Raw genomic sequence first — 25,308 nt, 5'->3', positions numbered from 1 at the left:
CAACTGTTAAAATATTAAATGAACAAAATGATCATCACTCGTTTAGTTCAAAGAGTTCCTGTTGAGTCTAAGAGGGTGGGATATGGCTGCTGATAAACATACAAGCAGTATTCATGTGGATGGTTCTCAAACTTCACATGTTTGAGAAGATTAACTTATCAACTAAATTTCTTTTGTTTCATAGGAGCAAATATATTTCAGGATGGAAAAAATTACTTTTATAATTAAAATAAAACTTGAAAAAAATTATTAAAAAAAAACAAAAACAACTGCAAATCTTTTACAGAACACATATGCTATTTTTCATGATTAATTATAACATTAGATTTGATGTTTATGTTGTCATTTCCCTTTCTCACAAAACGCAAATGTGGGCCAAATTAATAGACATAAATCTACAATAATAATAATAATTCATGGAAAAATAAGTATCGAAAGCAAAGTATCTATAAGCATCTAAGCATTTTTTTAAAATTTAGATTTAATAAAAAATATATTTATTAATCTTTCACATACGATATTTTGTTTCATTTAAAAATTTTTTTCACTCAGTTAAAAAATATTAATCAGAAAATCTATTTTTTAAAAAAAATATAATAAGAAATCAGCTTATTTCTAAATGCTTTAAAACAAATCTTGTTCTGGTCAGTATTTTGTTCAAAATTTCAGTAAGATTCCTGGTGAATTTAAAAAAAAAAAAATTGCGCTTTGTTCTCTTTAACGCCAATATTGGCCACTTTTTTTTCCTACCTCGAGCACCGAAGAGAAACCCAGTTTCCAAGACAACGGTAGCCTTTCTCTCAAGAGCTAACTTGAAATTTGAATGGAAGTATAATTCGCTTTGAAAATTTCACAACAAAGGCATTTAGGAATGCATAGACAAAAATTCGTGTAATTATGTGACATTACAAACTAAAATGAACCATATAGAACATGAAAATCAAAACGGGTATTGATAAAAAGTTTTAATCCTAACAGAAAGTACATGGGATTTTTTTTTCTGTTCCGTAGAATGCCATTAAAACACGAACCTAAAAAATTAAATTTGGAGGAAAGCTATGCTTCTTAAAATTGCCGTATTTACCGTTTATTTGTCACTTGTATTGCACTTTCTGTGCTCATAAAAATGATGTATCTCGTTATTTACTGAAAAAGAGCTAATATAGATTTTAAAATATTTAGTTATTCATACAATGATTATAGTTTACTAGTAGAAATTTGAAACTAACTTTTTCAGAACAGATAACAAAATTTTTAAAGATTATAAAAAGGAATGAACTGTAATTAATGCAAATAAATAAGAAAATTTTACTTACCTGCAAAAGAAATAGAAAATTTTAAAGACAACTTGCGTGAGATGATAGCGAGCTTCAACAACAAAATCGTCCATCAGTCAACAGTTACAAAATAAGTTATTGGTCGCAGTTAAAAACTTGTGCCTCTCATAGTACGAAAGTTGGGTGCAATCGATTGCACCAGTAACGTATTTTTCGATCATATTTACAAATTTATGGCCCAACCTAAATAAAATTTTTTTCATTCAACCAATTTATGGTGCAATTAGAAACTTTGCACCAAGTATTGGTTAAACATTTACCCAGATTTTTTACACTGTAGAACATTTAACTTATAACTCTGTAAAAGTTCTAGAAAAGAATGAAATGAATGTATATGATTGGAATGAATATTTTGTTGGACAAAATAGTTAGTTTGGAATTTGTTAGTTTGTTGAATAAATATCTATAAGCATCAATATCTGCTTTTTAAATTGATGTAACTAACTAAAAGAAAGATTTAATTTTTTTTTCTCCCGCAGTTGTGAGTTCTTGAGCATGCGCAGTCTATCCAAATAAAAAAAAGAAGGGTATATTTTTACTTGATGTGCTGTATTTATAGTATTGGCAGAATTTATAAGTGATTATTGGCTTGCAATCGAAACAATCTTACATTAGCCTTTATACCCTACCCAGGGGTTTCTCCCCGGCCATAACGAGGGGGGCGGGTCGCAACCGTTGGTGACACGATGAATTTTGCATGGAATCTTAACTTCTATCCACTTCTATTCTATCAAGCCTAATTCGAATCATTTTAATATTGTCAGCATAATATAAGGATAGTCAATAGAGGCAACTACTTTTCAAAAAAAAAAAAAAAAAAGGGATAATCGAACATTTGTAGAGTACCGAGAACTTTTCTTGTCGTTAATACGCTTTTCTGGTGTAAATAAATTGGTGTTTATATACAATGTTTAAATAATAGTTGCAATAAAATTTTGGTGTGAGTATACAATGAAATTTCTTGAAAGTGTAAGAGAGTAGTTAATATATATGTATCGCCGTTGCAAGAACAATTTAAACTGCTATTTAATCGCAGTAAAATATTGTGCAAAAATTGAGAAAATTTCAAAGTATATAAGCATTTATATCAAAACTAGTGGGCTGCACCCCTTGCTCGCTAACGCTCGCCAACCCCCGAAAATTGCTACGCAATCTTATATGGTGTGCTTCGCAAATTTGAATTCAAATAAATGTCATGTAATTCGTTAAACCTATTAGAAATGTGCTATAGTATAAAATCTTAAGATAAAATTTCAGAAACTGATATCTCTTTAAAAAGGTTAAAATTTTGGCAGTAATTAAGTCTATTAAAAATTGAAATACGTGAATTGCAATCGAAAAACCTGCATAAACAAATAAATTCTAGTAAAACAAATAAATTCGCGATATAAATAAAAAATCGTCAAATAAATTCGTAATATATAAATTCGTGAAAAAAAGCGCTTTCGACAAAATACTAAAATAGAGATCTATCGACAAAGACTACTCACTTCTGCCTAGCTTATGCTCTCTCTGGTTATTTCAGTTTCCGTTTTTAAAAGCGCTATATGTTGAACCATCTCAGCTAGATTTGGCATGTGACATTTTTAGCGACAATCATTGGTCGATTTTCTAGCCTTGCCATTCGGGGAGTTGTAATGAGACTTTTTTTTGTCGCCGTGTATGAGAAATATATATATAGATAATATCAAAATAAATTATAATAATATTCTGATAAAAAAACAGTTCAATTGTAACAGTAGATTTTAGTATGTATAGCTATAGTAGATTTATCACCAATGAAGCATATGGTGAAAGGGAAGAGTTATGTACGCTCTTCCTCTTACGGAAAAGTTCAGAATAAAAACATTTTCCTTCAATACTTTATTAACATACCTTAATCAGGTGTTTCTCTCCGACTATTACGAAGGGGATCGCAATCACACGAGTCAGGATGAATTTTGCATAGCATCTTAATTTCTATTCCCCGTGGAAAATGCTTCTTTAATACTATGATGGTTGACCACCAAGAGAAGTTTGATTCTCATGAACCAGCAATCCATGATAGTCCATGATGGTTCCAACTATAGATTTCCATGAAGTGTTTAATGAGAATTCTTGCTGGTTCTCAGGAATTTGAACCATCATAAATCAGTCCGAAGTTCTACATTGGAATGGTGGTTGTTCATGATCATTCCAGCATTTCATCACTACTATACTATGGAAATTCGCGATGATCCATAATGGTACAATAATGCACTTCCATGATGGCTTAATAGAAATTCTTGTTGATTTATCAGGAATATACCATCAAAACTATTTCTCTTTTTTATGCTGGACCATCATAAATCAGAACGAATTCCTACATTGGGGTGATGGTTACCATCAAGATTATGTTGGTCCATCAATAGAAAACCATCATAAAGTTTGTATGCGTACTACAATATGTATTGCCGCTTCATCAACAATTTAAACTACTGGTCCATCGTACTAAAATATTATGAAAATTTATTAATTTCATAAATGAAGTTTGACGAAATTTTTTCTACTTCATCCTGCCACTTAAGTGAACTCAACTAGTTCTTTTTTCCACAAAATAATAAAAACGAATGAAACCCAAAAAATATAGTCATGTTTCATAACATTATAATTTTCGTTTCCTTCCAGAATTATTCTTTTTTTCAATACGAAAAAAAATAAACATAACAAACTATTTCGTCCCTTAAACAGAAGAAAAAGGAAAACAGGATAAAAACCACAATAGAAAGAATATTTAGCAATGCATGTATTAAGAACAATGCTGTTTCCGTTTAAAAAAAGCTTGAAAAATAATGTGTGTATTGTATTTAAAAAGTATTTCTTTATCTGTAATAAAACTTTTAATAGCAAAATAAGTTATAATACATTTTGTTTCAGTTGTTATCAAAAAGATATCTCAATAGTAATATTGTTCCCTTTTTTCACATTTTTCTTTGTAATCCAAAGTTCAAAACAAAGAATAGGGAAATAGAGCTCTGCATCAAACGAATTTTCTATTGTTTTTAACAAAATTTACCTATTCAACCCACAAAATGTATTCTGATCACGTTTTACTGTTTAAACAGCTAATTTTTACATATTTAAAGCTACTTCAACTGAGTTGAGTATTGATAGCTGAGTATCGATATTAAAGCAAAGCAGTAAATAATCACTCTTGTTAAGATGAAAAGTAATTTAATATTAACTGTTGCTGTTTTGACTATTGTAAGTGGTTATAACATGTCTACAGGTTCAGAAGACCCGGCTATGGTAGAACACTTTCAACCTTGTCATAGATGGATTAAATGCAGTGCAGAGGGTGAGAATATTTTCATGTTTAAATCTTAAACGCAATTATTATTGCATCTTTAATTATAGCTGAATTTAATTAGCAAATGTAATTATTGCAGCTTTTCAGTATAAGGGATTTTCAGAAGAAAAAAATACTGTTTTCCTAAGTAACTATTCATTAAGAAGTACATATATCGATTTAATAAAATTTCCCTTCTTTATAACTTTCAGCAAGTTAAGTGCTTCTTAATTTTTTCTGAAATTTCCTAACTTAATTATCAAAATGCAATAGGATTATATTCGGGAACACATTTCTGTTCTTCTCTTGTCATGTCTTCTAAAGCTAGTGGACACAAATTGGATGTAAACACCAAAGTGCTCCCTTATTGGATCGCCAACTGCTTTCATCATCTTTGTCTTCCTAGGTGAAACGTCTTTTTTTTCCAAGAAAGACTAATTGTTTTAATAAGACACAGATCAGACTCAGGAGGAGTCTGGAGTCTGGTGCTCTGAGGCCATCTGGCGCTACGGAAGGAAGAATGGCGCATTTTAGGGAGGCTAGCTCCTCTTCACACTAGGACTAATACAATAGACTGAAGAAAGAGATTACCTTTCTCCCACCGACCCGAGCCGAAACCATTCCGAAGCAGTGACCCCGCACCCCTACTTGAAATACTCATACCTCGTTACCATGGTTAACGCCACGGGTCCAGACGAATGCCTGGATGAGTTCCTATTTTTAAAGTTAAACCGGATAACTTGATTGTTCAGAAAGTGGTTACATTTTCTAGTGGCAAACTCTAAATTGCACTTCACTTGGCAAGAAAAAGAACTATTATATTGGCGTGACGTTATTGATACATTCATGGCGTCGGTGTAGATATTTATTGTTTCTTATTATGTTTAGAAAAATTATTTTTAGTTCTGATTATTATACATTTACTAAAGATTCATACCCGATTAAACTATTAGGATTTAGTCCACCAGTTATTCTGTTTAGCTTCGATAACTCCTGCCGTCAGCGTAAGACCGGACACTACCTTAGTCTTGGCCCGCCCCCTTTGATGCGCGTCTTCGCTTGACACACGAAACATTCAGGTCAGCGGAAGAAAATAACTACATAACATTAAATTAAATCCATAATGTTTTTAAATTGTCGTAAAATATAAAAATGTATGCTACACTTTCACTGAAATTCTAGAATACCTAAATTTCTTCTAGGATTTATCTCTAGAAGCTAACTCTCATGCACCCTATCTCTTCCCCACTAGAAGAGTAAGAAAGGGTAATTCTGCTTTCTTTGTAGAAAAAAAAGTCATTGATCAAAAAGTAATACATATATGACATTTAAAGAATAATATATTGTGCACAACCTAATAGATATCTTAGTTAAATCTGACATTAGTTATATTTATTTAAAATTATGTTCATAGGAAATGAAACAATATTAAATTATAAAAGACCAATTATTTTTGTTTGATCATTATCGGAAAAAAAATTAGGATTAAAAACTAAAGACTTTTTTGACATTTACATTGTTATTTTTACTCTTTTTTCCCAAAAAGAAGGAAAGTAATATTATTGAATTTAAAAATGCAATGGACTGCAGTTACAGTATGCAGACTTTTTTAAATTTAATCGTATCCACTTCTAACGAAAATAAAAGTGATATTCTATTTACTCACCAACCATCCCCAAGAAAACCTTCTTTCTGATTCTACTTCAATTCTGATAGCTCTGATTCTTGTGTAATTTCTTCGGTTACAAATAAAAAAAGAATTAATATTTTAGCCAATGCAGTTCGGTAACTGCCAAAAGCTTAGCTAACTCACCTGAACTTTAGTTATGACCTGAATTTTTCTCTAATAAGCCTAACCTAAACAACAACTATTATTAAAATATCAGTTTTAGCAACGAATATCTTAATCTTAAGTAAGTCTTTTTTTATTCTATGTAATATTGAACATCAGAAAGTGGTTTATTTTTAAAAATAACATTTTTTTTCCTTAACGGAAAACAATTTAATTGCAGATAAAGCCGCACTTGATGAGTTTAATGCTTGCTTAAATCAGGTACCAGCAGAGGTAAGATTATTTTTTTATGTTGTTTGAGTATAAAAACAAATTTAAAGAAATTTACACCTTTTTATTTCTTGAATCTTAATATTTTGAAATTCCCTTAGTAAATTCGAACTTGTTGACGCATTTAAAAAATTGTAACTCATATCAATGCAAACATTATATTTCACAACTACAAAATTTTATTTCATAGCTCATACTCAGCTAGCACCGTCACTATATTGCAACAAAAATGCGTGACATATTTGAGACGGGGATATGCCACAGTTTCGTCTCGAGCAAGGATCCTGTTCAGACAAGAATCTGTCACATAGTGATCCTGTTGAAACTTGAATAGGTCACAGTTTTCACATTGACATCCTGTTGAGACGTGAATATGTCATAGTTTTCACATTGACATACTGTTGGGACGTGAATCTGTCACAGTTTTCACACTGGCATCCTGTTGAGACGTGAATATGTCACAGTTTTCCCACTGACGTCCTGTTGAGACGTGAATATGTCACAGTTTTCGTCCCAGGATGAAATACCTGCGACAATTAAAGGTCTCATTGTGGTCTCATGTTGACATCTAGGTGACGTTAAAGTGCGAAGTCAACAAAAAAGAACATTCTTAAAACGATTTGAATTTTTTTATAAATTCGCATTTGTTTCAAAGATTATTATATATAATAATAAATATAAGTAATTATTAAAAATTACTTTTCAAATGGAAAGAAGCTAACTCCTTAATTGTGTTTAAATTTTTTTGATTCGTTTAAAACATTTTCGAGATATGTGGAAATACACAAATATTAAAATTAAAATTGAAGGGTCAAAACTTTGGGCCATTTTCCTGATTAAACGATATTCAACCCATTTTCCAGTTTTGGATACCCTTATTTTAGAGATCAAGATTCCGTTTTTGTGTCTGATTTAGTAACTTACACTCTCGTTTGTTCGAAATAATCAAAATTTTTTACGCTCATCCCTTCGAATTATTCAGATTGATCTGTTGTACTTGAAGATCTGATAATTAGATCAAAAATTATTCAGGGTAATTAATTTATTTCTTGCGCAATATACAGAATAAAAAAAGGGAAGAAATTGAATTATTTTTGATGAAATGATTAAAGATTATTTACAATTTATGTTTTGACGAGTTGCAATCTGATAAATTAGGTCACTATATTTTAGTGAAGACAATGGTAAAAATTCTTTCCTATTTTGCTTTATCTCTAAAACATTTAACCTAATAAATATTCTTGAATAATGTAATATAATATAATAATAAAGATAAAATTTGTCAAAAAAAAAAATCTAAATTGCAAAGCAGGCAAATTTTTTCTAAAATTTAGCAATTTTAAGAAACAAATTTCAAAATTAGAGCTGAATCGGTGATATGTTCAGAAATGTAACACTAAAAATGCATTTTTAAAAAAAAAAAATTATAACTCAAAACCTATTTCGTTGATACTTTGACCAAAACTTTGCAAACCACTACTTTGCTTATTGTGATTTAGAATTTCGTATATTAAAGTAGAAGTAAAATTTGGAAATCTGCTTATTAAATTTTTTTCGCTCTTCTAATGGAAAATAATTAAACAATAAAATTTTTTATAAAAGTTGCATTTAAGAGAAAAAAAGTATAAGTTATTTCATTTGGAGAAGGATTCTTTTTATTGTGAACAAATGTAATTTGATTCGCTTAAATTATATGTTTCCAACATGTAGTGCTGACAACATTTATACGCGCTTTACAAACCAAACTAATGGGAACATATTTTGCAGATCTAAATACATTGAAAAAGAAAATGATGTTTATTAACAAAAAGAATTCTTTTGCCTAATTTCGTAATTTAATTAACACTATTCGAATACCAATGAAACAATCTTCATATAATCCATCTCAAAGTTACTACTAGTTTTTAGAATGAAAAAAACTACTAACATGTAAATTAGTAAGGATGATTATCTTTTTTCTTCCTGTTTACTGTACTATTAACTGATGATTTAGAGCTTAACCATATTTGTTTTTAAGAAAATGAAAAAGTTTATAAAGATGTTGGCAGCTTTCGCCAAAGAAGAATGGTCAGACTTAGATGAAGCATATAATGATTACTGCGACTGGGATGAAGTACGACAGGTATGGTAAAAAAGTGTCATATTTACAACAATTCATAAATTTTATTGTAACCAAAACACCTACACTGTAAAAAAATACCAAATAAAATTACGGTAAAAAGAACCAGTAGTTGTAGAGCATCATCCGTTAAATCCATTTTTGCTGTAAAATATTACATTGCAATTATGTATTTAATTAGAGAGATTTAATGATTTTATTGAAATTATCACAGTGAAAATTACAGTATACTAGATTTTTTGATCTGGAACATGTTCTGGTAATAATCGATTTTTACTTTTTACGGTGAAAAATACCGGCAGACTGAGTGCCGGTACTTTTTACCGTCATTTGATCAGGAATTTTTAACAGTGTCGGTAATACAACGATTACTATTGGCATTGCATTAATTACAGGAGTTTGCTTAAAGTTTTGATAACATCATAAACATAACATCTAGAGCTTTCATTCAGAGTTAAATTTCATACCACATTTCTGTTTCACTATCTTTAGCAATCATACTCATTCATCTAACATTTTTATTATATCGAGAACGTAACAATTTGAAAAGCGTTCAACTCCATGTCAATTTAAGAAACTTACTGAAAAAAGAAATTCGAATCAAGTTTAGGTAAAAATTATAATGACTCAGAGTGCCGATACTTTTCTAAGTTGAAATCCATTTATACCCAAAAATAATTCAGAACAAAATTCTGATGCACCGTACCGTTCATTATACTCAGGCTTTTATATACTTTCTTCAACAAAGATAACCGGCAAGCTGCTGCAGCACGGTGCCCAAAATGCTGTTTCGAAAGAAGATTAGTCAAAATGTATATAAGCATCATTTGATTTGAATTGATACATATGTATACAAAATCTTTCAACCCCGGAACAAGTCTAGAAATTACTTCCTCCATCAAATTAATTGAAGAAAACAAAGGAAATTATTGCAAGTTCCACATTGTCCTAAGAAATCCAAGTGGATAGTAATTTAAGAGTTGATTAGTTATTTCAATCTGAAATGAAATAACTTGTTTAGTTAGAAATTAATAATTATAACGGTTCTTTTCATTTTCATAAATGAGTTTTAAAAGAAAAATATTTGAAAAATGCAGAAAGACTTTAAAATTTTAATCCAGTTGTGGCGATTCTATATATATATATATACAGAGAGAGAGAGAAAGAGAGAGAAAGAGAGAGAGAGAGAGAGAGAGAGAGAGAGAGAGACGGAGAGAGAGAGAGAGAGAGAAAGAGAGAGAGAAAGAGAGAGAGAAAGAGAGAGAGAAAGAGAGAGAGAATATGTATATATAAATATTTAAAAGATGGAAACCAAAATAAAGAAAAGATATAATCTTGTCATCAGCTCAACCGATCTTCAAAAATGAGTACTTTCTAACATTGTTTTAACGTATGCAAAGCGAAATTCCTGCAAAGCAAAATATATCAATACAGTTGTGTACAGGGACACCATATAATTGAAACGGAAATAAAACATATAAAGTAAAAATATAAAAATTTGCGAAATAATACATATTAAGCAAAAAATAGAAAATAAAATATAGAAAAATATTGAATAAAATATAAAATATGATCTATAAATCGAGTAGCGATTTCAGATGAACTTACACATTCCATAATCTTTCAAGAATGATTTAAAATATTTTCGTTATAAGTTTGGAAGATTACAAAATATGAAATGAGAAGCGTAAATAGAAGTTAGAAGCATACATAGTGGATTCTTTTATGGTGTGTTATAACTGCCGTACTGAAGCGCGTTTGACTAGTTAGTTACTTTGGATTGAAATTAAAATGGATGTGCATGTGCAAGGTAATAATTTCATACAGGATAATTTAAAATTTATTATTATTAAGAATGATATTAAATAATACAATTTCAATAATTTTAGAAAATTATATATTTTTTTCAATTTTAAGGAAACTATTACTTGCCCAATTTGCGCAGATTCCAATAAAAAATAAATTTAGACAAAACAAAAATATAAATTAAGTTAACAAAGAAGCTTTTTGTAAATGTTTTAATAATAATTTAAAATTAACTCAATAATTCCATATAGAACTTAATTACATTAGTTGGGCATCGATTGATTTTTTTTATCAAATTTTGAAAGAATTTTCTATTTGTTTTTGGATAAATAAAAATTTCTATAGATTCTTTTAATTCTATACATTTGATTAAAAATGGTATTTAAATAAATCGTTTTAGAAACATTAGAGTTCCAAATAATTACTTTATTTATCTAAGAAATTAAAATCATTTCTGTTATCGTATAAATCAACAATGCAGATATTTTTTTTTAATATCAAAAAATTAAAATTAATATTATCATCATGATCACGTAACAAAATTATTTCCTCGAGGTAAATATTATTTAACAAAATTACTTGAAAATTAAAGATAATTAAAACGAGAAGTGAAAAATTAGATCCTTGATCTTTTCATAATTTTGGTTTCCGGCTATATATATATATATATATATATATATATATATATGAAGACAAGTTTTAGAGCGCTCAACACATGTTGACTTCTGCTATCTAAAATGAAGTTTTTTCTTAGCAAGTATCTTTCCACTTCACTTTCTTGATATATTCATTTAATGTTGTGCAATTATTGTAGAGCTCGCATTACATATTTGGAATGTTTATCTTGAACATATTGTGAATGCTGATCGTTGAATACATTTTTGAAAATGATATTATTCTTCAACAATTTACCTAAAGTATTTTTCTCTTTTTAAGAATGAATATTTTGTGGAAGTTATACGGCTCTTTGTAGAGGAGTACTCAGTGAGTATTTATAATATATAATTTTGCATGTTTAAATACTATTTTGAGAAGATGGTTAAGTGCGAAAAAAAAGAAATACGTAGAAATCAAAATTAGGGCATTTGATAATTGGTTTTTATAAGATCATAGACTAAACGTGACCATTAGATTTCAAGATATTCATCTTGAGCAACAGATTATATTGGATATGTAACCAATGCAGTAAAAGTATCTACATAAATTGAAATATTTATTAAAAAAAGAGATGCAATTTATTTTCTTTCCCTGATTTATGTTTGCTGAAGACATGAATTTTTTCTTCCAAAGAATTGTTGCAGTTCTTACATTTTAAGCTCTTTCACTCTATTTCTGAATTATCAATAGGTAAAAAAAATACTTGTTATATAGATTGTATTTTGCATAAAAAGTGCACTTAAATTTATAGGAATATAAAGACAAGGCAACTATTTAGAAAAGGTGAGAATGATAAATCCAAACAAGTTGGATAATTCATTGAAATACCTATTTCCAAACTCACTAGGAAAGTTTTCACAGTAAGATAAAGAGAGGTAGGAAAACAAACAGATGGTAGCTCTGTTTGAAAATGCAATAATGCGTAATGAAAGACCCCTAATTGAATCATACAGTTGATTCCTGAAAAAAATAAAGGATTATGGAGTTGATGTGAACCATTCTTTTTTGTAAATTTCAAAGGATTCTACAATTGTATTTCCAGGAATAGAATTATTGAGGCCAAGTTTGAACTTGATATTTCGTCCAAACTTGTGAATCTTATCAGAATGACAAAGTGTTAAGCGTAGGGTTAAACTCATATCCAATGAATCAGAGGCAATGAATCAGAGAGAGAGAGAGAGGTCTTTGACAGGAAGACTTCCTATCAAGTATTTTATTTAAAATAACTGGAAGAAATTCAGGAATTATCCTCAAAGGCCCCACTATATAAAAATCTGCACCATTATTAGCGAATGCAATTCTTATTAGCAATTCACCAGCATATAAGACATGCTAACTCGATTCTATGTCGGGATACTTTTTCATAAATGAAGATGGACCGTGTCGATAGCCACTCTCTCCACAAGTTCACACAATTTAAGTAACTGGTGATAGATGATAATAAAATTGAAATCAGGAGCAGATGTTTGATGGCAGTAGAACCAATTAACCGACTATTTAGGGCGGATGAAACAACTATAGTTCTAATTCATCTAAAACCAATTGAAGATTTTGTCTTCTCCCTTAAGAATTATGAAACATATAAGTTCCACGATCTTATTATTAACTTTTCTTTCATTAGTTTACATTTCAAAATTCTTTGTTTCGATCTTATAAAAGCCAAAATGAGCAAAATTTTGCCTAATAATAAGAAAAGTTTAGATAACTTATATTTCGTTATTAACTTTCAAAATCCTATTTTTGATAAGATCAAATTTCACAACATTTTTGAAAATTTTAAAGCTTTATTTCCATTAAAAGATTTTAACATAATTAAAAGTTTTAAATATAACAAATCTCTTGGTAGAACCATCTTTAACTAAGCAAAAATTTAGGGAGTAATAATATATCCGATTATGAATGTCACTGTGAGGAGGATAAATATTTTGATTTTGTTGATAAACATCATAAACATATTATCACTGGTAATTTAAATATTATAGAAAACTTGGAACTTAGGAATTTAATGATAAAAGGCACAAAATTTAGACCCATTTACCATATATCAATCAATAAGATTCTAAAATACTTTCTTAATGATCTCAATAGTTTTTGTTTAAAGATATCAAATAGATTCTCTTTACCTTTAGGTATGCTAACAGAATGGAAATGGGGAGTTTATTATTACATTAAAAACTTTATTTTCAATAATAAGGATGATTTAAATAAGAATAACAATTCAACAAATTTTTCTAATATTGTTCAATCAATTAAGCAACTTCAAAAAAATTTTGTAATTACTCCCATAGACAAAGCTAACAATAATTATGCTATATTCTGTAAAAAATTCTATGTTGAACTTTTAAATACGGAATTAAAAAATAGTAAAAATTTTGAACTTAGTAATTTCAATAATAATATTGCCATTAAAAAAATTTTAGCTTTTTGCAAGAGATTAAAATTTAAAATTAGCAATATACAATTTCCTTACTTAATTATCAGTCCTAAATTTCATAAAATTCCAGTTAAATTTAGAACTATTACATGTGGGTCTAATACTTATTTAACTAAACCTGGCACCATTTTCTCTAACTACTTAAATAAGATTATTAACTATATTACTAAAGAAGGTTTCTCTTGGATAATCACTAATAATCAACCGATTTTAGATTTCATTAAACATAATAAAATTAATTCTATTGCGACTTTTGATTTCCAGGATCTTTTCAATAGCATTCCCCTTTCTAAACTAAAAGATGTCCTTTTGAATTATTACCATGATTTTAAAAATATCCTTTGTTGCGATTTTGATTATTGGGAAATTCTGATTAATTTTTGTCTTTTTAGTAATTATCTTTACAATGGAAGGGATATCTTTCTTCAAATTAATGGAATACCACAGGGATCTAATTATTCATCTCTCTTAGCTAACTTATTTTTGCATTATTATGAAAAAAATTATACTCTGAGTATTAAATTTGTTTTCAGATATATTGATGACTTAATTATCTTTAATTTCCAAGATTTTACTGTTTTATTGAGTGATATATACCCTGAGGAATTAATCTTACTTCGTAATCATAATGATAATATTAATTTCAATGTTTTGGATTTGGGTATTATGAAAGTTGAAAATATCTGCTTTGATTTATACGATAAAAGAAATGATTTTAATTTTAATATTAATAAACTAGTTACTTGGAATTCTAATGTTTCTAGGAGCATCTATTTAAATACCACTTTTAATGAAATGAACAGAATTAAAAGAATATGTAGTAATATTTATTTATCCAAAAAACAAATCGATAAACTCTTTCAAAATCTGATAAAAAACAATGGATACCCAACTAATGTAATAAAATTTTATATAAAATCATTGAATTAATCGTATATTTTGGTGGATATATTTTTGTTAATTTTTATGATTTTCCCATGTGCAAATCCATTTCAGGCCAAAATTCATTGCCAAAATTATTTACTAAATAATTTCTTTGTTAATTTATATAATTTTTCCATGTGCAAATCCATTTCGGGCAAATCCGTGGTTAGAATTATTTACCAAAAATTCCTTTACTAAATAATTTCCTTTGTTAATCTATACAGTTTTTCCATGTGCAAATCCATTTCGGGCAAATCCGTGGATAAAATTGTTTGCTAAAAATTTCTTTATTAATTTATACAATTTTCCATGTGCAAATCCATTTCGGGCAAATCCGTGGCTAAAATTATGTACTAAAATTTTTTCTTTGTTAATCTTTCCATGTGCAAATCCATTTCGGGAAAATCCGTGGTTAGAATTATTTACTAAAAATTCCTTTGCTAAATAATTTCCCTTGTTAATCTATACAGTTTTTCCATGTGCAAATCCATTTCGGGCAAATCCGTGGATAAAATTGTTTGCTAAAAATTTCTTTATTAATTTATACAATTTCCATGTGCAAATCCATTTCGGGCAAATCCGTGGTTAAAATTATCTGCTAAAATTTTTTCTTTGTTAATTTTTCCATGTGCAAATCCATTTCGGGCAAATCCGTGTTAAAATTATCTATTAAAATTCTTTCTTTGATAATTTAAATAATTTTTCTATGTGCTAATCCATATCGTGCAAATCCGCGGCGAAAATTATTTGCAAAGCAGGCAATTTATGTTTCTCTTTTCTATTTTATATTTTTTCTTAAATAAACATCTATCTCCTAAAACTATTTATGATCAATTTTTAAAATTATCCAGTATAATACTACCTTGCGCACATCCATTTCGGGACCATCCTTGGTAACTAACAAATCAAAACTCAGAATAACAAATCACTTCAGCAGTGCAGTAAGAACGACACTTTAAAACCCTCTTGTTACACTCAATTTGCGCTTTTGCTTTCATCGTTTGTTTTCATATTTTGTAATCTGGCAATCTTTCTGAGAAAACATTTTTAAATCATTTTTGAAAAATATCCGTCCATGTAAGTTGTTATGATTTTGCTACTCGCTTTATAGTCCCCCCTTTTTAATGTTTTTTCTTTTTATTTTATTTTATTATCTGTTTTTACATGTTATTTTTACTTTTTATGTTCTATTTTTATGTAGTTATTTTATAAAAAGAATTTTTGAGTGCTCCTCACACTATTGTATTAATATATTTTGCTTTGGCTTTATTGATACAATATCAGAAAGCACTCTGTTTTGCGGATATAATCGTGTGGGCTGAAGAAAGATTATATCTTTTTTTTCCGGCTTTTTTTCCGGTTTTTTAATTAAAATTTCCTTTTTTTTTTTAAAATAATATGTTGTTTGTTATTTTTTTTACTTATTATTTCCCACCCCCTTTTTTTCATATGTCTATAATTTTTCTTTGTTTTATTCTTCATTTTGAACTTATCTAATGAGTGCTGTTTACTTGCAGCTTAAGCGCAATGATACTTATTGTTTTTCTTAACTTTCTTAGTGTTTTCTTGTATTTATTTATTATATATATATATATATATATATATATATATATATATATATATATATATATATATATATATATATATATATATATATATATATATATATATATATATATATATATATATATATATATATATACAGTCAAACCCCGCTATAGTGAGCACGGCTTATAGTGAACTCCCGGATATAGTGAACGAAATGTTCTGTCCCGTGCCTTTCTATACACGTATAATGTTATTTTTAGTGGATATAGTGAACCCAAAAAGTGAGGAAGTTGGATATAACGAACTTTTTTCTGTCTTCGAATGATTCCCCCCCCCCCCATTTTCTTTGTAATAATTTTGAAATTTCTACTTCAAAATAAGTACATATACCGATTTTTAAAACCATCTATAGAAACTACTTTTATGTGCTCGAATGGCAGGTTAGACAGGTTTAAAAAGCAGAATTACAGAAATTCAGGAAAAATTATCTGAGAGTCGGGAAGTGTTTCCATATCTAATGTTGAGGATTGCTCATCAGCTAAAGATTACTAATTTTTATTTGTACACAAGACGAAGAGTGATGAAAAATAACACATTTTTTGCTACTACATAGTATTTGTCAGTCATTTATATGAATATAATGTAATAAAAGGGAGGAGTTTGGGAACCATTAGTGAAATTGTCTGCGCAACGGATATAGAGAACTCCCGGTTATAGTGAACCGAAATTTCGGTCCCTTGAAGGTTCATTATAGCGGGGTTTGACTGTATATATATATATATATATATATATATATATATATATATATATATATATATATATATATATATATATATATATATATATATATATATATATATATATATATATATATATAATATATATAATAAATACCGAAAATTCCTTTACTAAATAATTTCCCTTGTTAATCTATACAGTTTTTCCATGTGCAAATCCATTTCGGGCAAATCCGTGGATAAAATTGTTTGCTTAAAATTTCTTTATTAATTTATACAATTTTCCATGTGCAAATCCATTTCGGGCAAATCCGTGTTAAAATTATCTATTAAAATTCTTTCCTTGATAATTTAAATAATTTTTCTATGTGCTAATCCATATCGTGCAAATCCGCGGCTAAAATTATTTGCAAAGCAGGCAATTTATGTTTCTCTTTTCTATTTTATATTTTTCTTAAATAAACATCTATCTTCTAAAACTATTTATGATCAATTTTTAAAATTATCCAGTATAATATTACCTTGCGCACATCCATTTCGGGACCATCCTTGGTAACTAACAAATCAAAACTCAGAATAACAAATCACTTCAGCAGTGCAGTAAGAACAACACTTTAAAACCCTCTTGTTACACTCAGTTTGCGCTTTTGCTTTCATCTTTTGTTTTCATATTTTGTAATCTGGCAATCTTTCTGCGAAAACATTTTTAAATCATTCTTGAAAAATATCTGTCCATGTAAGTTGTTATGATTTTGCTACTCGCTTTATAGTCCCCCCTTTTTAATGTTTTTTCTTTTTATTTTATTTTATTATCTGTTTTTACATGTTATATTTACTTTTTATGATCTATTTTTGTAGTTATTTTATAAAAAAAATTTTGAGTGCTCCTCACACTATTGTATTAATATATTTTGCTTTGGCTTTATTGATACAATATCAGAAAGCACTCTGTTTTGCGGATATAATCGTGGATTATATCTTTTTTTTTCCGGCTTTTTTTCAGGTTTTTTAACTAAAATTTCATATATATATATATATATATATATATTTTTTTTTAATAATATGTTTTTTGTTATTTTTTTACTTATTATTATTTCCCACCCCCTTTTTTTCATATGTCTATAATTTTTCTTTGTTTTATTCTTCATTTTGAACTTATATATATATATATATTATATATATATATATTATATATATATATATATATATATATATATATATATATATATATATATATATATATATATATATATATATACAAGCTCACCGGACAATTATCACCCTTAGAGAAAGCATGAAAAAGATCATTTAATAAAGTGCAACACCACCTTTAGATTTGATAACCGCTTGGATTCGGTTAGGAAGTGAGCCCACAAGGTTTTGCGAGTATGTCGAATCCAGTTTAAGCCCCTCGTTGAGGATTTGATCGAGCAAATTCACCAAATTGTGAGAATGCTGATTTTGGCGCTTTACCCGTTGTTCCAACATGTCGCACAAATTTTCAAAGGATTTCAAGTCAGGTGATTTTGGTGGCCAGCCGAGATGTAATTGAGTGTCTGAGTGTTCATAAAACCAGTCACATATACTTCCAGCCCCATGAACTGTGCTGTTGTCATATTGAAAAATAGGGGTATCAACAACACACTTTACATGAAGAGGGTGACTGAAAGGCAACTCCTAATTGTCCAGAACTTTCAAATAAACATATTGGATCATGTTAGTGGCCCCCTCAGTTAGGAGCCCAATCCATAATAAGAAAAACACTCCCAAGTCATGTCAGACCCACCTCGGGCTTGAACCTATGCTTGCACATAGTCAGGATGAAATGCTTCATCTGGTCTGCGTTGCACTTGCGGACGTGCTTCTTTTGAATAAATGCAAAAATGAGATTCTTCAGACCATATTACATTCCGCCAGTTAGCAACTGCCCATGTTCGGTGCTTTCTAGCCCACTGAAGTCGCGCAGCTTTATGTGCAAGTGCGAGCAATGGCCTCTTACGAGGTGTTCGACTTCATATGTTCATTGCATGCAGCTCCATTCGCAATTTTTTTCTCACTAAAAGACTGGTATGGAACTTCATTTAGTAACTGAAGTAATTCCTGTTCAGTTTGGAAGCGATTTTGATTGAAAAGTCGTGAAACGCGTCTCCGGTCACTTTCATGCAGGATTTTTTTCCAACCACAATTCTGACGGCGTCTTTCGTGATCACGTATATTACACCACTGCTTGTAGACACGTTGAACAGTCAGCTTTGAAACTCCAACAAATCCAGCTATTTTTATTCACCATATGACCATTGGCACGGCCAAACACAATTGCCCCTTTTTATCACTCAATCACATCTTTACTCTTACCCATATTTGTACACAATTTCCGCTTCAAACAAAAATATCTCACTGATAGCTACTTGTCTTTGATCAGGTTGAAGCAGTGTGCATGCAGTTGAGCACGTCACTTGACCACTGCGTCATCTAACTAAGCCTAAGGATTCATCGGTGTTTGCGCACTAGGGTGACTTATTTTTTGTCCGGTGAGCTTATATATATATAGCATGATAAAAAATACAAAAAGGACAAAAATAAGAAGAAAAAAACGAAGAAAAACAATAAGTTTTATTTACTGCGCATAAGCTGCAAGTAAATAGAACTCATAAAATAAGTTCAAAATGTAGAGAAAAAATGAAAAAAAATACAGAAAAATGAAAAAACAAAAAAAGAAAAATAATAAAAATAAAAATTAAAAAATCCGGAAAATAAAGGGAAAAAAAATAAAAATCCGGAAAATAAAACATAATCTCTTCATCAGCCCACACGATTATATTCGTAAAAAGGAGTGCTTTCTAATATTGTATCAATACAGCCAAAGCAAAATGTATCAATACAATAGTGTGAGGAGCACTCAAACAATTTACAACAGATAAAATCTAACACATTAAGTAAAAATATCACGCAAAAACAGAAAATAAAATGTAAAGAAAAAAACAGAATAAAACATAAAACGAAAAATAAAAAGCGATTAGCGAATTCAAATGAACTCAGTTTTAGTCAGTTTTCAAGAATGATTTAAAATATTTTCGAAACAAGATTGCCAGATTACAACTGTTAAACTTTAAATACGGAATTAAATAATAGTAAAAATTTAAAACTTAGTAATTTGAATTAATATTGTCATTAAAAAAAATAGTTTATATAAGAGGTTAAAAATTAAAATTAGCAATATAGAATTTCCCAACTTAATTATCTGTCCAAAATTAATTTCATAAAATTCCTATAAAATTTAGAACAATCACATGTGGGTTTAATACTTGCCTAACTAAACCTGACACTATTTTATCTAACTAATTAAATAAAATTATTAACAATTTTAGAAAGAAGGTTTCTCTTGGATTATCACTAATAATCAATCGATTTAAGAATTTATTAAACACAATAAAATTAATTCTATTGCAAAAAAAAAAATTTAAAAAACTTTTAGAAATTAAAAAACTTCGATTTTTGATTTCCGGGATCTTTTCAATAAAATTCCTAAAAGATGTCTTTTTGAATTATTAGTACTATGATTTTAAAAAATATCCTTAATTGAGATTTTGGTTATTGGGAAATTATAATTTATTTTTGTCTTTTTAATAATTATCTTTACAATGGAAGTGATATTTTTCTTCAAATTGATGGAATACCACAAGGATCTAATTTTTCATCTCATTTAGCTAACTTATTTTTGCTTTATAATGAAAAAATTATACTCTTAATATTAAATTTGTTTTTAGATTTATTGATGATTTAATTATCTTTCATTTTCAAGATTACGCTATTTTATTAAATAATATTTACCCTGAGGCATTAATATTGCTTCGTAATCATGATGATAATATTAATTTCAATTTTTGGGATTTGGGTATTATGAAAGAAGAAAAATATCTGCTTTGTTGATTTATACGATAACAGAAATGATTTTAATTTTAATATAAAGAAACTAATTATTTGAAATTCCAATGTTTCGAGGAACATCTGTTTAAATACTATTTTTATTCAAATGAATAGAATTAAAAGAATATGTAGTAATGCTTATTTATCCATATTAATATTAAGCCAATTTTTTTTCAAGCCAGTAACAATGATGATCCTTATAATAAACATAACCAAATTCAGGTAAATTAAAATAAGTCTAAACAAATGCAGGCATTAAAATAAGTCTAAGTAAATTCAGGTTCATGTTATTTTATTTCACTATCGGTGCAAAACAGACGACCCAATTCTCAGTTAACGACTACCAATGTTCCAATCAGTAACCTTGTAAATTTGACCCAACCCAGAAGACAAGGGGACTTTTGTAACAAGTATTAAAAATTAGTCCTCGTTAAGTACTTTTTTCGATGAAACCTACCCATATTTGAGTAACATGGAGAAGGAAACCACGAAAACTTCCTACGGTAAGCCGATGGCCAGGGGATTCTAACCCATGATCCATCTACCACGGAAGATATTTTATGCCGTAAGCTGGCATTTTAGAAACGTTAACGGCAAAAGGCAAATACAATGGGGTCCGTTTTCGTTGCTTTTGAGGCATTATCGGAAGCGGCGGTGTAACTCGTCACTTATATAGGCCCGAAAAATGAAAGAGTTATTTGGCCTTTTGCACCTAATTGGCTACAGGACCTTCATTGTATACCATTAATTAATTGTAAGGTTACAATAAATTGATTGATTAATAATGAATAAGTGGTAAAAAAAAAAAAATTCTTATTAACTCGACAATTTGGAAAAAGATAGGAGAAGAACAGAATCTATAAAATATTCAGCATATTATGATTAAAAAAATGCACTTTTATTATTCTTAAAAATTTTCAGATATTTTACATATAATATTAAGAAATTGGAATCGTATTAATTGGCTATAACTTAAATATGAATTCCGGAATTGCTTATTGAATATTTTTAGAAAATAATTCTATTGAAAATTCGATTAAAAATAAATATTTTAAAATTTATTAATATTTTAAAATAAATATTTATAAAAATTCTTTCAGTTTTTTTCTTCTGAAAATCATTTCTCGAAGTATAATATTTAACTCCGCATAAATTCTCCTCTTTGAAGAAAATATTTTTGATAAAATTGAATGCTAATTCCCTTAAAAAGAAAACGATAATAACACTTATAACTAGAACAATTCGTATATTCATTGAAAAAGTTTTATTGTTCACTATAAAATGTTGTTAATTTGTTGTATTAAATATGTATTTAAAAATAAAGACTTCTTTTCCTTATAAAATAAAAGATATATTTATATTTAATGTTGTTTCATGATTTCAAAAAAATTATTATTTTTATAAATGATGGTAAAAACATGTACTTATAGAAATTTCATATATTAGCAGGCAAAAAGCAAAAGATCCATTCTTGTTTGTATTACGGCATATATATATATATATATATATATATATATATATATATATATATATATATATATATATATATATATATATATATATATATATATATATATATATATATATATATATATATATTATATATATATATATATATATATATATATATATATATATATATATATATATATATATATATATATATATATATATATATATATATATATATATATATATATATATATATATATATATATGTACATATATCTTGAGTTTAAAGTAAGAAGTTTTTATGAAATATACTTTTTTATTTTATTAATTTGCAATTTAAGTATGCGTAATAGTGTATGTTAAAATAGAACATTTTTAATTTGTATAAATTGTTTTAATCTGTTTTAATTTTTAACATTGGTATTATTTTATTCCCTTACTTTTTAAAAACCGGATTCAAATATTTCAAAGGGTTTTAAGAATTTTGAATTAATTAAACGTGTTCAAATTTTTTCAATGGATACAACTATAGTCTAGTCTAATAAACTCAATAATTTTTTTAAATTTAATTTTAAAATATAAGTCAAATTTCAAAATATTTGTCAAATTACAATAAATCTGATGAAATGATTTTTTTATTTTAAATTTTAATATACTAGATTGTGAATTAAAAAAAAAATTATACTTTCAAAATGCTCAATTTATTTTTCATCTCAAAAAATTTCGTTTCAAAAATATTTTTTCATGTAGCATCACATTTATTTCTAAAATACTTTTTTTTTCCCCAAAAAAAGAAGAGGAAAAAAAAAACTGTTTTAAATGCCATATAGAGAGGGCGCTGTTTATTATTTTAGACATGTTTTCAAAACCTTCCGATAGATGGCAGGGAAATCGCTTTCTCGATAAGAACCACATAAGCAAAGATAAATTTCTTTTAAAATATTATGGCAAAACAACAATATGAAAGAAAATGAAAATCCCTTTCTATAAAATAGCATGGCTTAGTGGTGGTTAATAAAATTAAATTCGGCTAACTAGAGCACTTTTTATGTCTTTTTCTTCACTTATCGATGATTGAATACTATCAATAATACACTAAAAAACTACCTATTTTATATTTAATATGTTGCTTTCTTGAAATTTAATGTTATTTTTATAAGATAATATATGCAAAAAAAAAAAAATTCGTGTTATCAATTATTTAAGTATTAAGTATTTTTATTCTTTGCGAGAGGAAAGTTTTTATTTTTTTATCCATAAGGTGGAAAAATACTTATATAGCATGGCTTAGTGGTGGTTAATAAAATTAAATTCGGCTAACTAGAGCACTTTTTTATGTCTTTTTCTTCACTTATCGATGATTGAATGCTATCAATAATACACTAAAAAACTACCTATTTTATATTTAATATGTTGCTTTCTTGAAATTTAATGTTATTTTTATAAGATAATATATGCAAAAAAAAAAAAATTCGTGTTATCAATTATTTAAGTATTAAGTATTTTTATTCTTTGCGAGAGGAAAGTTTTTATTTTTTTATCCATAAGGTGGAAAAATACTTATATAGCATGGCTTAGTGGTGGTTAATAAAATTAAATTCGGCTAACTAGAGCACTTTTTATGTCTTTTTCTTCACTTATCGATGATTGAATACTATCAATAATACACTAAAAAACTACCTATTTTATATTTAATATGTTGCTTTCTTGAAATTTAATGTTATTTTTATAAGATAATATATGCAAAAAAAAAAATTCGTGTTATCAATTATTTAAGTATTAAGTATTTTTATTCTTTGCGAGAGGAAAGTTTTTATTTTTTTATCCATAAGGTGGAAAAATACTTATATAGCATGGCTTAGTGGTGGTAATAAAATTAAATTCGGCTAACTAGAGCACTTTTTATGTCTTTTTCTTCACTTATCGATGATTGAATACTATCAATAATACACTAAAAAACTACCTATTTTATATTTAATATGTTGCTTTCTTGAAATTTAATGTTATTTTTATAAGATAATATATGCAAAAAAAAAAATTCGTGTTATCAATTATTTAAGTATTAAGTATTTTTATTCTTTGCGAGAGGAAAGTTTTTATTTTTTTATCCATAAGGTGGAAAAATACTTATATAGCATGGCTTAGTGGTGGTTAATAAAATTAAATTCGGCTAACTAGAGCACTTTTTATGTCTTTTTCTTCACTTATCGATGATTGAATACTATCAATAATACACTAAAAAACTACCTATTTTATATTTAATATGTTGCTTTCTTGAAATTTAATGTTTTTTTTATAAGATAATATATGCAAAAAAAAAAATTCGTGTTATCAATTATTTAAGTATTAAGTATTTTTATTCTTTGCGAGAGGAAAGTTTTTATTTTTTTATCCATAAGGTGGAAAAATACTTATATAGCATGGCTTAGTGGTGGTTAATAAAATTAAATTCGGCTAACTAGAGCACTTTTTATGTCTTTTTCTTCACTTATCGATGATTGAATACTATCAATAATACACTAAAAAACTACCTATTTTATATTTAATATGTTGCTTTCTTGAAATTTAATGTTATTTTTATAAGATAATATATGCAAAAAAAAAATTCGTGTTACTCGAATTATTAAGTATTAAGTAGTTTTATTCTTTGCGAGAGGAAAGTTTTTATTTTTTTATCCATAAGGTGGAAAAATACTTATATAGCATGGCTTAGTGGTGGTTAATAAAATTAAATACGGCTAACTAGAGCACTTTTATGTCTTTTTCTTCACTTATCGATGATTGAATACTATCAATAATACACTAAAAAAACTACCTATTTTATATTTAATATGTTGCTTTTCTTGAAATTTAATGTTATTTTTATAAGATAAAATATGCAAAAAAAAAAATTCGTGCGTGTTATCAATTATTTAAGTATTAAGTATTTTTATTCTTTGCGAGAGGAAAGTTTTTATTTTTTTATCCATAAGGTGGAAAAATACTTATATAGCATGGC

At 27.6% G+C, this 25,308-nt stretch overlaps 1 protein-coding gene across 1 annotated transcript; it reads left to right on the top strand.

Moving 5' to 3' along the window:
- Positions 1-4,366: 4,366 nt before the first annotated feature.
- LOC147808653 (uncharacterized) lies at positions 4,367-8,837 on the top strand. The gene is made up of 3 exons (XM_087162659.1): positions 4,367-4,653; positions 6,657-6,709; positions 8,724-8,837. The coding sequence occupies exons 1-3, from the start codon at positions 4,518-4,520 to the stop codon at positions 8,835-8,837; spliced, it is 303 nt and encodes a 100-aa protein (XP_087018785.1). The 5' UTR covers positions 4,367-4,517.
- Positions 8,838-25,308: the final 16,471 nt, after the last annotated feature.

The sequence above is a fragment of the Parasteatoda tepidariorum genome, chromosome 5 (genome assembly GCF_982258835.1).
Source record: "Parasteatoda tepidariorum strain Cologne lab strain chromosome 5, Ptep-v5.0, whole genome shotgun sequence".
Lineage (NCBI taxonomy): Eukaryota > Metazoa > Arthropoda > Arachnida > Araneae > Theridiidae > Parasteatoda > Parasteatoda tepidariorum.
Note: the sequence above shows the minus strand (reverse complement) of the source record. Positions and strands in the feature narration are given on the sequence as shown.

What these genes read in the sequence shown, in the direction of transcription:
- LOC147808653 (XM_087162659.1), top strand. Translation starts at nt 4,518, where the DNA reads ATGAAAAGTAATTTAATATTAACTGTTGCTGTTTTGACTATTGTAAGT. An exon ending in GATTAAATGCAGTGCAGAGG is followed by an intron (nt 4,654 to 6,656) that starts GTGAGAATATTT and finishes ATTTAATTGCAG; the next exon opens with ATAAAGCCGCACTTGATGAG. An exon ending in TAAATCAGGTACCAGCAGAG is followed by an intron (nt 6,710 to 8,723) that starts GTAAGATTATTT and finishes TTTGTTTTTAAG; the next exon opens with AAAATGAAAAAGTTTATAAA.